Source organism: Chiloscyllium plagiosum, unplaced genomic scaffold, assembly GCF_037043375.1.
Source record: "Chiloscyllium plagiosum isolate Xiang-an unplaced genomic scaffold, Cpla_swu_hap1 HiC_scaffold_3, whole genome shotgun sequence".
In the NCBI taxonomy this organism is placed as follows: Eukaryota; Metazoa; Chordata; class Chondrichthyes; order Orectolobiformes; family Hemiscylliidae; genus Chiloscyllium; species Chiloscyllium plagiosum.
Window position 1 is genome coordinate 98,421,125 of NW_028270141.1, and position 15,586 is coordinate 98,436,710.

A 15,586-nucleotide genomic window follows, 5' to 3' on the forward strand; every position below is an offset into this window, starting at 1 on the left:
AGACCAATGAATAAATATGAAGCTAATTATTTGTGACCCTTTCATTAAAAAGCATCTGAATTTGTTTGCTAATTGCTTCATAACTCAAGACTGTAATGGAACTTGAATCTCGATATGTTCTGTATCATTTTTGGTGTCTGTATGCCGTGCTACACACTCGTTCGAAATTCACTTCAGCAAAAGACAATGGAATGGAACTTAGAATTTTTAAGAGTCAGAATTTAATGCTTATTCAGTTTCTAAATCCAGGAAATGTGGTTCAGAAAGCAACTACCCTATAATAAGTCATGCTATAAACCAAATTAATTTTGTTAACAAGGAGCTGCTTTGTTATGGTTCAGTGGTAGACATTGTTCATACAGGGTATTTTCATAACAGTGGAAACATTTCTTGGAAGAGCATTTTTGACAGTTTTTTTTTCTGATCTAACCCCTGGTTGGCATTTTGATAGCAGTCTTTTCCAAACTAAGCTTTCATTTTTAAATTGTGGAAAATTTGTAGCAATTGCTTTATAATTTAGAAATCTGCCATTATTTGAGCTTCTGACATTGATATTTTGGTGTTCAGATGAGGCCAAGTATTCCGATCAAATAATTGTGGATTTAATGTGGATATATTGTCAGAATTTTGAAATACTGAGTTACTTTTGTAAAAAAAAGTTTAAAATATGTTGACATTGAAATTAAATTCTGAAACTTTTTTTCACCAGAATGTTTGCACATATGTATGACCACGTTTCTATTGTCAAGATGCATATTCCTTAAAGTAAGGAGGGAGGGAGGAGTGTTAATGAAGCTGAAAACTTATTCTAAGATGTATCCCGGAATCTGTTGTACCATTCTCCAGTTGCAGATTTTAAAAATCTGTTTCAAATATAATCCTATTTCAACTTTTTGTTTGGTGAGAGTAGGTGGTACAGGATGTTGACTCTTTTATTCTGATTTCACAAAACCAGACAGGTGCAGAGAAACCTCGGAGTGGAAACAAGATCAGATCCAAAGAGCGACAGATTTTAGATATATGGCAACTGTAACCGGTATCTTTTATAGAGTGGCAATTGGGACAGATCCATCTTATAAAAAAATTTCTTTACTTGCTCTAAATATTGGTATGACCATTTTGGGATTTGATCGATCTGAAGTAGACTTGATTTTTTATAACAACTGATGTGAATTGAGGTATTATTTCATCATTATTAATGCATAGTTTAAATATGGATTTCTACTCCATATTATTTTCAGCATGTTGAAGGTTTAACAGGTTCCTTTGTGCTCACCATTTCCATTCCTCATCTGAACACTTGTGAAAGATTGTTTATTCCAGATCATGTGTTGCAATAAATGGTATTGCACTAATTGCTTTCTAACATTCATGCTGTAAGAATTATCTTGTGGCATTAAAAAAATGTTTATCTAATCCTCAGTATCCAATAAAGCTAATGCACCTTAATGTAACACTAATTGCCTAGTTTTGTATTATAGCTTGTTTTCCTGTATGTTCCTATACCAGCAGATGTCTCATGAATAAGCAGACTTAAATTTGTATAAAAAAGCTTGAATTGTGTAATATGCAAATAAAAATATTTTCATAACGTGATTTTATTTGGTATATTCTGTTGATCTACAAAGCAGAGCTGATAATGGGAGATTTGGTGATGGTCATACCATTGATTGTCAAGGGGTGGTGCTTAGATACTGTTTTGTTGGAGATGGTCATTGCTTGGAACATGTATATTGACTGTTTCTTTCTGCTCACCAACCCAAATCTGGATATGTATAGGTCATGCTGCATTTTGATATGACCCTCAGATACTGTAGCAGTCCATGAATAGTACTGAATATTGTGCAATTAACAGTGAACATCCCCCACTTCTAACCTTATAATGGAGGCAAGGCCACTGAAGGTTGTTGGACAAAGGACCAATTTTCTGCTTTCACGTTGTTCCCACTCAGGTTTGTCCTTTAATCCAGTTCACTGCTCCCATTTAGACTTTCATTTTAATTCTCTCCCAATCAGGATGGCATCTTAATTTACTGTCACTACTGAAGAACAGGCTTGTGCTTTAGTCTTCTCACTGTTCATGATCAGGTTTTCACTTCAAATCTCTCACTGGTTTCTTCTTCACTGTACTCTCAAAGGTCCTGATCAGGCTTTCATATTAATCCACTCACTTCTCCCTTACTGCACCCAATCAGGTTAGTACTTGTAATGTACTCACTGCTCGAATCTAATAAGAACAAGTGGTGTAGTGGTAATATCACAAGACCAATAATCTAATCTGCAGACCATTAGTCTGGGGTTTATCATGTCAAATCATTGTGGAAGATGATTCAATTTGAATTGAATAAAAGATGGTTGAATGAGAAAAATGCAAGCATAATTGATTTGCCATATCTGGTTAGGATGGTATGTTGCCTCCCTGAGGCCAGGGTCAAGGATGTTACTGAACAGCTGCAGGATATTCTGAAGGGGGAGGGTGAACTGCCCGAGATTGTTGTTCAGATTGTAATCAATAAAGTTAGTAGAAAGAGAGGAGGCCTTGCAACAAGAACATAAGGACATAAGTAGGAGATTGCATTACAGTTACTTCTGGAAAAGACGTTACAAGGCTCAGAAATGGAACAGAATAAATCTGTGGAGTGTTATGAGTTTGAAGACGTGTACTGTATCTTTGAGAGTGAATGCTGTTTTTCGCTAAGAGCTTACAAGCACCTTTTTATAAGAAGATCTAGCAGTCTGTGTACTGGAAAATTGAAAATATGTAAAACATTTAGCTGTGAAATGGACAGCTGACTTTTGCTTGCTGTTTTGACAATTTGAATTTAACCAATCAGTTCAAATTATGCCCCGGGATACTAAAACCCAGTGGAGTTTGAATTTTTTTTTGCCAACCTCGAACCAATGAGACAATCAGATGTTTGTGGTATAAAGAGAACAAATGTTTTGAAAGTTAGACAGAGTGACTGCTAGCAAAACACTGTCAAAGGTATCTTTTTCATGTAAAACATCTTCACAGAAAGACAACGACTCTGAGATCTTCAGTTGAAAGAAGAAAAACACTGGAGATGACGGCTGCTCTATGGTTTTGAAATTGATGCAATTTTAATACGGGTTTTTATTGGAACAGTATATTGTTAGAATTGGAGGCAGATAACAAGCAGTTGAGGGGGGAGCTAAGAGTTGTGAATAGTTGTTTAATGTTCACGTTGAGTTAAAGAATAAATTGATATTTTCTTTAAATAGTGTAATTTGTACGTTTTCTATCACTCATATTTTAGCAGATTACGAGGCAAGGAGAGCTCTTCTGGGTGTTTGGTTTAATTAACAGAAGGTTTCACTGCTGTGTTGTAACAGGAAAAAATTGTTAGTGCAGTTGTGGATGTATAATGTAGCAGAGGATGGGATGCAGAGAGCAAGTACAATAGGGAGTGATGTACAGAAAAGTTATAGAACCAAGTTAATTTAGGCAGCATAAATATAGTCAAGGCTGGAGAGCATGGCAAGGCTGGTTGGCATTTGGTGCAAGGCGTCTTGAGGGTGTTGATTTGATGTGATTTTTTTAAAATCACAGATAGTTGAGAGAGGGACAGGACTGGTAGCTCAACATTTTGGGGCATTGCAGAAGATCAGAGGGAACTTGATGTGTATGTCCACAGAATCTTCGATAAGGTATTTAAGATTACATAAGGGCCTTTATTAGTTGAGATACTGATTACAAGAACTGCAGGAAGAATGTAATTGTATTAGTGTGTGCAGATGAAATTCACCAGAGTGTTGCCTAGGCTGGAGTATTTCAGATAGGAAGATAGATTTAGGCTGGAGTTTTTTTTCCTTAGAACAGAGAAGGGCTAAGAGGTGATCTGCTTGTGCATGAGGTTTTAAGGACTGTGAGCAGGGTAGATAAAAAACTCTTTCCCTTCAGTCAAGGGATCAATAACTAGGGGCACAATTTTAAGGTAAGAATCAGGAGGGGGAAACGTTTTCATCCAGGTGATCAAAATTCCTACCTAAAAGGTAGAGGCAGAAACCTGCAAGATATTTAAGAACTATTTAGTTTAATATTGGTCGGATGCTGGAAAATGGGATGAGAATGGATGGATGTTTGATGACCCAGTGCAAATATGATGGGCTAATGGGTCTCTTTCCATACTATAAAAACTGACTATATGACTCTCCATCAGGCTTTCATGTTTAATCCATTTTCATTGCTCCCAATCTACCTTGGTCATAACCTGTTTCCATTATTCCTGTTGAAGATCACCCTCTCATCCTCTCCCTGTACTCTCCCTGCTCCTATTCAGAAGGTCATTGTAATCTTCTCACAGCTTCTTCTCAAGCTTGTGCTTTGATCTCTCTGCCCCGTGTCATGCTCCAGATCAGGTTTGCACTTTAATTCGTTCACAATGTTAGTGCTGCTCCCAATCAGGCTTACACTTCTTCACCCTCTGTCAGTTAGCTCATGCTTCAGGTAGTAATCTGGAAATTATTATCTTTTTTGGATTTGCTTTCTAATTTGGCCCGTAACTGCTCATATTCCCTCAATAGAATGTCTTTCTGCTTTCTACCTGTATCGTTCGTACGCACATGAACCATGCCAACTGAATCTTGCCCTTCCCGTTCTAAGTTCCTCTGCAGTCAAAATGAGAGCCTGGGCACGAGGCAAGCAACACAACCTTCAGGGCTGTCAATCCTGGCCACAGAAAACTGTCTATTCCCCTGACTATACTATCCCCAATTGCAACTACAGTCCTCGAATGGCTCCCTACAACATGGTGTTATGATCAGTCTGCTCATCTTCCCTTCAGCCCTTGCTCTCATCCACACACGGAGCACAAATCTCAAGGGCTGAGGTGCCTTCAACACTATCTCTGAGAACATTCTACCTGCCTTGGCCACCCTCCTGTCCCTGACCACTGACCAAATTTGAGGGGTTACTACCTCCTGAAACACACCCCCTTCCTGATGTGTTGCAGTTTTTGAAACTCAGACTCCAGCTCATCGACTCTGAGTAGGAGTTCCTCATGCAGCCAACACTTGCTACAGATGTGGTCACTATGAAACATAATGGGGTTCACGAGTTCATTGATTTCAGATGGTAAATCTTGTACCCAATTTGTATTTTCTTGATTTTTAAATAATTTTTCTTCTTGCTATTGGTACAACTTTTTTGTTTATTTTCTTTACCCTTTCCGTTCATGATGGTGCTGGAGGACCTGTTCTTTTGTTAATTAATCTCTGCTTCCACTCACCCCATCACAGACTTGGATCCACACACCACTTGCTCAGATCTATTAGATCGTTAACATTTTTCTGTTTGACCTGAAATATTAACTGCTTTTCTCTCCACAGATGTTGCCTAACCTGCTGAGTTTTCCCAGTATTTCCTGTTTCTATATCAGCAACTGCTGTACTCTGCTTTTCTGTGATAAATTGTAATGTTGATTCCAGTAAAAGTGGTATTACAATTGTGAAAGTTGCCAGGTTGTGTTAAAAGGCTTAGTGGGAACCTGGTGTGGTTGACGTTGAAAAAATTCTCATCTCTTCCTGAGCCACATAGAGGCTCACATCTGTTAAGGGGCTATTCCTTTTGGGGAATGTGGTATATGGTCTTCAATACCATGTAATCTGGTAGAACATATTCATAAGTATCTAAATGCATAGTATGGGCCTAAACACACAGGCAGAAATTCAACCGCAGAAATATTTTTGTAATAAGAGTTTTTACAAATACATTAAGGACAAAAGGATAATTAGGGAGAGAAAAGGGCCCCTTAAAGATCAGCAAGGTGGCCTTTGTGTGGAGCTGCAAAAGATGGAGCAAATACTAAACAAGTATTTTGCATCAGTATTTACTGTAGAAAAGGACATAGAAGATATAGAATGTAGGGAAATAGATGGTGACATCTTGAAAAAATGTCCATTTTACAGAGGAGGAACCGCTGGATGTCTTGAAACACAAGTGGATAAATCCCCCCGGACCTGATCAGGTGTACCCTAGAACTCTGGGAAGCTAGAGAAGTGATTGCTGGGCCTCTTGCTGAAATATTTGTATCATTGATAGTCACATGTGAGGTGCCGGAAGACTGGAGGTTGGCTAATGTGGTGTCACTGTCTAAGAAAGGTGGTAAGGACAAGCCAGGGAACTATAGACCTGTGAGCCTGACATCGATGGTGGGCAAGTTGTTGGGGGAAATCCTGAGGGACAGGATGTTCATGTATTTGGAAAGTCAAAGACTGATTAGGGATAGTCAACATGGCTTTGTGCGTGGGAAATCATGTCTCACAAAATTGATTGATTGAGTTTTTTAAAGAAGTAACAAAGAGGATTGATGAGGGCAGAGCAATAGATCTGATCTATATGGACTTCAGTAAAGCATTTGACAAGGTTCCATGGGAGACTGGTGAGCAAGGTTAGATCTCATGGAATACAAGGAGAACTTGCTGTCTGGATACAGAACTGGCTTGAAGGTAGAAGACAGGGTGGCAGGGAAGGGTTGTTTTTCAGACTGGAGGCCTGTGACCAGTGGAGTGCCACAAGGATCGGTGCTGAGTCTACTACTATTCATCATTTATATAAATGATTTGGATGTGAGCATGAGGTATAGTTAGTAAGTTTGCCAATGACACCAACATTGGAGGTGTAGTGGACAACTAAGAAGGTTACATCAGATTACAAAAGGATCTTGATCAGATGGGCCAATGGGCTGAGGAGTGGCAGATGGAGTTTAATTCAGATAAATGTGAGGTGTTGAATTTTGGGAAAGCAAATCTTTGCAGGACTTATACACTTAATAGTAAGGTGCTAGGGAGTGTTGTTGAACAGAGACCTTGGAGTGCTGGTTCATAGCTCCTTGGAAGTGGAGTTGCGGTAGACCGGATAGTGAAGAAGGCGTTTGGTATGCTTTTTCTTTAATGGTTAGAGTATTGAGTACAGGAGTTGGAAGGTCATGTTGCGGCTGTACAGGACATTGGTTAGGCCACTGTTTGAATATTGTGTGCAGTTCTGGTCTTCCTTTCGGAAAGATGTTGTGAAACTTGAAAGGGTTCAGAAAAGATTTGCAAGGATGTTGCCAGGGTTGGAGGATTTCAGCTACAGGGAGAGGTTGAATAGGTGGGGGCTGAGGGGTGACCTTAGAGGTTTATAAAATCATGAGGGTCATGGAGAGGGTAAATAGACAAAGTCTTATCCCTGGATGGGGGAGTCCAGAATGAGAGGGCATAGGTTTAGGGTGAGAGGGGAAAGATATAAAAGAGACCTAAGGGGCAACTTTTTCACTCAAAGGGTGGTATGTGTGTGGAATGAGCTGCCAGAGGAAGTGGTGAAGGCTAGTACAAATGCAACATATACCCAACCAGATGCCTTGTAAATGAATAGGAAGGGTTTGGAGGGATATGGGCCAGGTGCTGGCAGATGGGACTAGATTGGGTTGGAACATCTGGTCGGTATAGACGGGGTTGGACTGAAGGTCTGTTTCCATGCTGTACATCTCTATGACTTTAACTTTTGGAATTGTATCTAAAATATTTTAAAAGGGTATTCTGTTGAGGAAATAGCTAACTGATTTCAATAACACAAAATAATAAACGGTAAGGGATAAAGAGGGTTCTATAAATGATCATTCTCAATGTAATATGCTCTAAAATTTGAACATCACCTTTTATTAATATTTAACCAACAATTTCTGTATCTGAGACATAATGGCTTTCACTTACAGACAGACTTAGACAAAGAATCTTTTCAGAGTCAAAACACAATATAATACCATACAATAAAAGACATCAGAATGACACATGATACAGTAAATAAGACATTTAAATAGGTACAGTAAAATTAAGAAAAACTTTCAAGAGGGATGTGGTAAATAATCTACTGAATTTCTAAAACCTACAGCCATAGAATTAATCATAAAGTGAACTCACCTGAATGATTATAAGATATCATGGGTGATTACAAAGAATAAAGGTACATCAGAACCAATGCCAAATTTAAGGAAAGATGCTATTTCACAAGGACCACTATGCTGCACAGTGTGTTTTTTTTTAAATTAACCTAGTTTTCAAACCAAGCTGCTCAGGCATGTTTTTGCACACCACTGGAGCAGGTTGCACTTGAACCTATACCTCCCAGCCCAGGAATAGGGATGCTACCACTGCACCACAGGACAGCCACTGCACAGTGTTATAACTAGAATCCTATAATGTTGGTACTGATACACATTTGGCTGATTAATCACAAAGGTGAAGTAGATTCCACAATTCTTTCCAAAGAAATCAAGAACCTCCCATCACGAATCTGACTGAGGACTGAAAGGCTTTTGAGCGTTTGATTCTACTATCCAATAATAACTTTGCGTGGAAAAGTACTTTCTGTCATTAGTCTTGAACCTTTATCAGTTTATACGATGTGCTCTTCTCCTTGTAATCATAATTTTTGAAATAGGGCTCAATGTTAACATTGTTCTTATTCTAGTTGCTAGCTTGACAAGAATCCTTTTCATTGACCTTTCAAGGCTGAAGAGACACATATCCAGACATCATAACTCAGTAGTAAATCAAATTCCAGAATTCAAATCTTTTCCTTGCACCTTTGTGGCAAAAAGTATTTTGCAATGCTCAAACAAGAAGATCCATCCCAGTCACAACATAAACCAAGTAGCTGTCTTTAAAATAAAAGATAATTTAAGCTGTTGTTGAACAGCCTTTTAAGGAATAATGATATAGTTACACCAATGCATCAGTAAATGGAATATTACAATTTAACTTGGAGAAGCACCAGAAGAGGGATGAGGATATTTATTTGAACAATAAATAAGTAATTATCTTGTGAAATATGCTGTCTGAAAGGGCCGTGGAAGCAGATTTAGCAGTAACATTCAAAAGAAAATTGAATAAATACTTGGTGAGAATACATTGCTGAACTATGGAAGAAGATCACTGAGACCAAACAGATAAGTCTTTCAAGAAACAGGCAGAGGCATGGTGGAGCGATAGGTTTCCTTCTGTGCTGTATCAGTTTATGATTTTATGAAAGAAGTGGGTTTAGTAGATTGAAAATCACATTTCATTTCCACACTTTGTATTCACAGTTCTGCTGCCAAATTTAGCTCTCATTTATAGATGTCTGATGTCTCAAGCACTTATGAGGTAGTTAAAAATTTTTAAAACATTTGAAGTTCCTGCCACTGGCCTTTCTAAATATCCTATGCTGTTACTTAAAACATATATCTCGTAATTTGCCAGTTTTGGTGTAAGAGAAATCCGAGAGTGTTCATTTTAAACAACTGAAGGCAGATAGGAGGGTTTTGAACACTTGCTGCAAAGGGAGAGTAGATAGATGGATGAGGTTTGCACTGTTTTTCCTGGAGAGGTGATTTGACGGAAGTTTACAAGATCATGAAGGTCTAGGTGGAGTAGAAAGAGAGAAACTGTTCCTTATAAAAGAATTGAGAACAAAAGGACACAGATGAGACATAATTTGCAAAAGAAGCAATTTAAATCCACAAGTAGGAATAGGAGGTTTCCCTCCATGGATCAAAGTGGGCAATGGGGAGAAAGTTGTGAAAATAGGGCAAAAATGAAAAAGAACTCTGAACCTATCACATTCTCCCCATGTCTGCGTGGGTTTCCTCTGTGTGCTCCGGTTTCCTCCCACAGTCCAAAGGTGTGTGGGCCAGGTGAATTGGCCACGCTAAATTGCCCATAGTGTTAGGTGCATTAATCAGAGGGAAATGGGTCTGGGTGGGTTACTCTTCGGAGGGTCGGTGTGGACTGGTTGGGCTGAAGGGCCTGTTTCCTCACTGTAGGGAATCTAATCTAATCTAATCTTTGCAACATGGAGACGTCCGAATCTTCTTATTAAAAAGCAACCACTTTATTTCCATGCATTTGCACCTCATTTGTTGCTGAATTTCAACACCACTTCCAATTCTCCTCTTGTTTCTTGAGAAACTCAACAGCACAAATTCCCGACACGCAGGTCTGAGCTGTTAGGAACAGTTTCTCTCTTTCTACTCCACCTAGACCTTCATGATCTTGTAAACTTCCGTCAAATCACCTCTCCAGGAAAAACAGTGCAAACCTCATCCAAATGCAGGCCTTTATCCAACTTTATCTTCACCGCAATGCAGCTGCATGTTCGATGACCACCATCCTCCACCAGCCTTCGTCCAAGCAAGTCAACATTGCCAAACCACCAGCCTCAGCACATCATCATGTCTGCTCTGGGTCCAGCTCTCAGCCCTTCAGAACTTGATTTTGGAGTTCACAGGTACCTACAACTTGCCTGCTTCTGCCTGGTCACTTTGCATGGAGGGTCACACATTCACCTCAAAACAGTGCATCTTCTGGATTGTAGCTTCATTTATTCATTCTTCACGAATTTGCATGTCTTCCTTGGAAAAGCTACACTCATCTTCTCTGTTTCTCTCCAATATTAGTACGTGTATATATCATGCTTAATGAACAATGCTAGCCTCAGTGACTTGCATTGTTTATTCCTGCTTGTAAGCAGCACTGATTGTCAAGGGAGTGGACATGTTGAGATATAGAACCTGTTACATCAATATCACAACCACAGGCCATGCCAGCAACTTGTGTGTCGAACACCCTGCATTTTAAACTGCACTTCAACCAAATAACCCTGTGTGCAAGTCAAAGGGGATTAGTCCTTTGTAGGGTCAAAGCTAGTCAAGGATGCTGCCACAGTTATTCAAGAGGCTTGTCCAATTCTAGATGTTTAGCTGTGGTTAGTTAGATGCTTGTTCCAATCATGTCCTTGCAATCATGAGATTGTGCCATGGTCAGTATTGCAGGTCAACTGCAACCAGTCTGTTAATTTCAGGAAGGTCAATTAGGGAGCTGGAATGTGCTCAGCTGGGGCTGTTTTGCTAAGTCATTCCGGTGTATGGATCACAATCATTTGACGTGAAATTACAGAGATGTGAAGATTTCACTCAGAGAAACTGAATGATTAATTCTTTCTTAAAATCAAACAATAACAGACCTGGAGGACTACAGAGAGTCATATTGTCCACCGGTCTAGGATAACCATGGAACCCATTGCGAGCAATTGTGTATGACATACACCAACCATTTAAAGTTGGAAAACAATCTAGAGATAAAATTGCATGCCTGAAATTAAAAAAAGTCACTATAGATAGCGTACATGGTCAAATAATTCAATTGTAAATCACCCTGATGGGAAACATCTGATGGACTGGATCAGGGAAACTTTCAATATACTAATGGCACTTGTAATGCCTGTATTTAAATAAGGTCCCATTGCTCTGCAACATTTCAGAAAGCATCATAACAAGTTACATCACCAATCACAATAGCAACATCCTCAAGTTGTACTCATTAATACCTAATTAAAGGAACAAAATGTTTCAGATGTCCAATCACAGTGGAGCAGTAATCCACAAATAAAAATCTTTAAACAAAACACAGCTGGGAATAAGTCAGGAAAGGAGATTCTTAAGCTTTGAAATTTACTGGTCAAGAGTGCATCATATTAATGTCCAAGATGGTTCACTAAGATACAAGTGATACATTGGAGCCTTAGAGCTTCTAAAAAAAACAAGACTTTTACCTAGCTTCAGAAGATCAACTTAAAGTGAAAGATTGTAAATTTGGGTTTTATAGCTGTTAATATTATTCAGTTATAAAGTAGATAAAATGGTAAATGATACAAATCAAGTAGATCTGGAAAACTAATTGAGAAATTAAGACAAGGGAACAGAGGTAGGTAATGGGAGAGTCAAATTTATGTTAGATAAGATCTTCATACAATGAGTCACTAACACAAGGAACAATAGTGATGCCAAGTGGGCAATGTTGTATGGGCCATCCCTTGTGCCACATTAACTCGAACTGGGTGGACAGTAGAACATGTAGCTGATACATTAGCATCTGTTTTTCATCTCCATTGAAGCATAAGTTACAATGATGCTTTCTGGTGCTTGTGGTTTTAAGGGTCAATGGGAATGATTGCTGTAGTTAAATCATAACAGATGTGAATATTATTATTGTTTACTAACTAAAGAATTTTACTCAGGAGAGAGCTGGCTTTGCTTATGTAATCCTGAAGTACTGACTATGTTAGACTTAGAGATCCAGCAAGCTGTGAATTCTACTCAATTAAAGGAGGGCATGTGGCGATGTCTGCATTTCTAGGTTACTGCAGTCACAATGGTGCATTTATTTTGTTCAGAGTGTTACAAAGTCAAAAGCATGTATGTTCACTTTAAAATAGAAAGTTTTTTCTGAATATTGAAGTAAACTTAAAGTGCAGGCTCAACTGCCTGAATGGAACAGCTGGGAGATGGGCTGTTCCAAAATAGAGTCCAGATTAGAATAGTGCTAGATACGTGTAATAATTGGCTGTTAAATGGATACCTGAGTTTTGGTTGCTGTTTTAACAACAATTCAAATTTAACCAATTAGTTTAAATTATGACCAGGATACTAAAACCTAATTGAATTTGAATTTATTGTTTTGAGAACAAAAATGAGAGGGAACAATGTTGGGTGGTATAACACCAGGGCATTTTGAAAATTTGATTAGGAGAGCAACTGCCCATCGAAAATCTTGCTCTCAAAGAAATTAGACGACACTCTCCATCAGAGGTACCTTTTCCTGTAGTAAAAAGAAAGAAGACCCAGGGAGATCCGCAGACAGAAGATCAAAGATAGTGGAGAAGAAAGAGAGCGTGTGGACTTGAGATTAAGTTAATGTAATGTTTAGTAAGTGTGTTATTGGTACAGCATTTGTATAGAGTTCGGGTAAGTAGTTAAGAAAAGGGGGCTTGGATTTGTGAATAGTTTTTGTTTAGTGTTTACTATTAGGGTTAGGAAAATAAATTGTTATGTTTCTTTAAGTCGTGGAAATTAGAAATTCTCTGTCACTCACTCACATTTTAACAGATCATGAGATGAGGCGAGCTTTTCTGGGTGTTTAGTTTTAATTGGAGAGTGTCGACCTCCGCGTCATAACAAGAGTGTGAGAAACCCATAAACTGAGCATAGGTAGGCAATTTAAGAATGTCCATAGTGTAAATGATAGAATAGTACTCCAGAACAGTTCAGTCTAATCCCCAATACTGCCGCAGTTACGCATTATGATTACTTTACAAATCCTACCACAAAGTCCTTGCAATTATGATCAATTAGAACTGCTGTGTGATCATAAACTTGATTGTTATGAAGTAGAGAGAGAGGCTGGCTTCACAATAATGCGACTGGGAAATGTGCAATGCATGTAATTTTGAAGGGTCCAGGTTTGATTGTTGTCTCCACTCAATTATCTGGTCACAACTGGGACAACTGCAGAGACTTCTTCATGTGCTCCAAGTGAAAAGAACCATCAGCCAAGGGTCCAGATCCTCACCATACTTCAGTGACCCTGACTAGCTGTGAAATAAATGTGGATTTCCAGCAAGGACAGGATCTGGCCTCGTTCTGATGCCTACTCTGATTGGAGATCCTGCGGCTGGAATCATACAAAGAGTGACTGAATTATGTGTAGAATCACCTGCTTCAATTGAGGGCAGAAGACAACTCGGAGAAGGGAACACAAGGTGGACTGTTTCAACTTTCTTGCATTGAAGGTCTTGATGCCACATACATAGGCCACTTTAACCAGGGGGCCTATTTATATGCATCAAGTTAGGGGAAATGCTGGCATCATGGTATTATTACTAGACTAGGCATCCATAGGCCCTGGGTATGCGCTGAGGTGGACATTTGGTGGCATTTGAATTCAATAATAAGTGTTGAATTGAAGTCTAGTCTCAATAATAATTTCGCAGTCACCATTATTGATTGTTGTAAAACTCCTTCTGGTTCACTCATGTTCTAATTAGAATCCCGACAGTGCGGAAACAGTCCTTTCAGCCTAACAAGTCCACACCGACCCTCCGAAGAGTAGCCCACCCAGACCCATTCCCCTACACTTAGCCTCTGACTAATGCACCCAACCTACCCATCCCCGAACACTGTAGACAATTTAGCATATCCAAATCACCAAATCTGCACATCTTTGGATTGTGGGAGGAAATTGGAGCAGCCAGAGGAAACCCACGCAGACATGGGAATAATGTGCAATCTCCCCACAGACAGTCACCCGAGGCTGGAATTGAATCCAGGTCCTTGGCACTGTGAGGCAGCAGTGCTAACCACTGGGCCACCATGCTGTTCCCTCAGGAAGAAAATCTGTCATCTTTAGTTGGTTTCACCCACATGTGTCTCGAGACTCACAACATGATTGTTAACTCTCCACTGCTTTCTGAAATGGCTGAGCAAGCCACTCAGCCCTCAAGGTAGCGAGGTATTTATCATTATCTTTGAATCGGGCTCCCAAGGTAAGAGCTTTCCATCAGTGTGTAGAGGATCAGTGCTGTCAGAGCATGGCTTCTGGATAGGAGGCTCTGCCTCCCTGCTTGACTGAAGTAGTCATTCTTCAATACTGCATTGGAGCTACGTATGTGTCAGTGCAACATATCTGGGTAAAGAAAATACAGGTTAACCTTTCATTATAGACAGCAAAGTCCCACCTTCATGTTTCCACCTTTGTTAATTTGCTTACAGAATTCATGGAGGTCTACAGCATAGAAAATGGCTCTTAGGTTCATTGAGTCTGTATCAGTCAAAAACAAGCACCTAACTATTTTAATCCCACTTTCTAGACTTGTATGCCTTGCCATCACAAGTGCATGTCTAAATACAGTACTTCTTAAAGGCTCTGAGAGTTTCTGTCTGTTTACAGGCAGTGAGTTCCAGATTCCGACTAACATCTGGGTGAGAAAAAGATTTTCCTCACATCCCCTCTAAAACTCTGCTTCTTACCTGAAATCTATGTCATTGAACCCTCTACCAAGGGGAGAAGTTTCTTCCTGTTTACCCTATGTACGCCCCATGTAATTTTATACATCTCAGTCATGGCCTCCCTCAGTCTCCCTTGCTCCAAGGAAAGCAGCTCCAGTCTAAGTTCTCTTCATAACTAATTGTACACTTTACTGCTACTCACTGTGAGACAAATGTTTGCTTATCCACACAGAAAAATAATTTCAAAGAAAACTTACTTCCTGGAATAGAAAGTGCAGTGCTGTACATGCACAGTCCATCATTTTCACAGTTAGCGGAAAACGACAATTTTCTGGGATTTCATCCACTGTGGGATATGAGTCTTTACCAGAAGAGAGGCAACTGTGATGTAGATATGAACCTGATACATTCATTTGTTGTTTCTCTTTGCAAATGCTGACTGAGCTGTTTGGTTCCTGTTCTCATTTTGTTTCCAGTAAGATAAGTAAACTTCTTATTTCGGAATGAGAAATCATTTGTGTGAACTGTTACTGAAAGGGTTCCACCCAAAAGAAAAGTAACAATAGTGAAGGTGATTGAGGACGTTGCCTTCGCAAGAGCAGATAATTTCCAATGTTTTACTCCTGTTTCCATAGTTATGTACCCATTACCTACAGTCATATATGAACTGTGGTTTACGCAATTATTAACACTATAACAGGATTGCCAGCAAGAGCCTTTTGCTTGTAAGTCAGAAATTCCAGTTTTCCAGAACCAAACAGTAC

General features: G+C 39.3%; 1 protein-coding gene across 1 annotated transcript in view; it reads left to right on the forward strand.

The window, feature by feature from the left end:
- The window catches only part of snx17 (sorting nexin 17), an 81,851-nt gene extending 80,255 nt beyond the window's left edge, over positions 1 to 1,596 (forward strand). Inside the window, exon 16 of the mRNA XM_087981782.1 lies at positions 956 to 1,596. Within this exon, the coding sequence (XP_087837908.1) occupies positions 956 to 1,167 (212 nt within the window). The 3' untranslated portion in view covers positions 1,168 to 1,596. The remainder of the gene's footprint in view (positions 1 to 955) is intronic.
- The last annotated feature ends 13,990 nt before the right edge of the window (positions 1,597 to 15,586 follow it).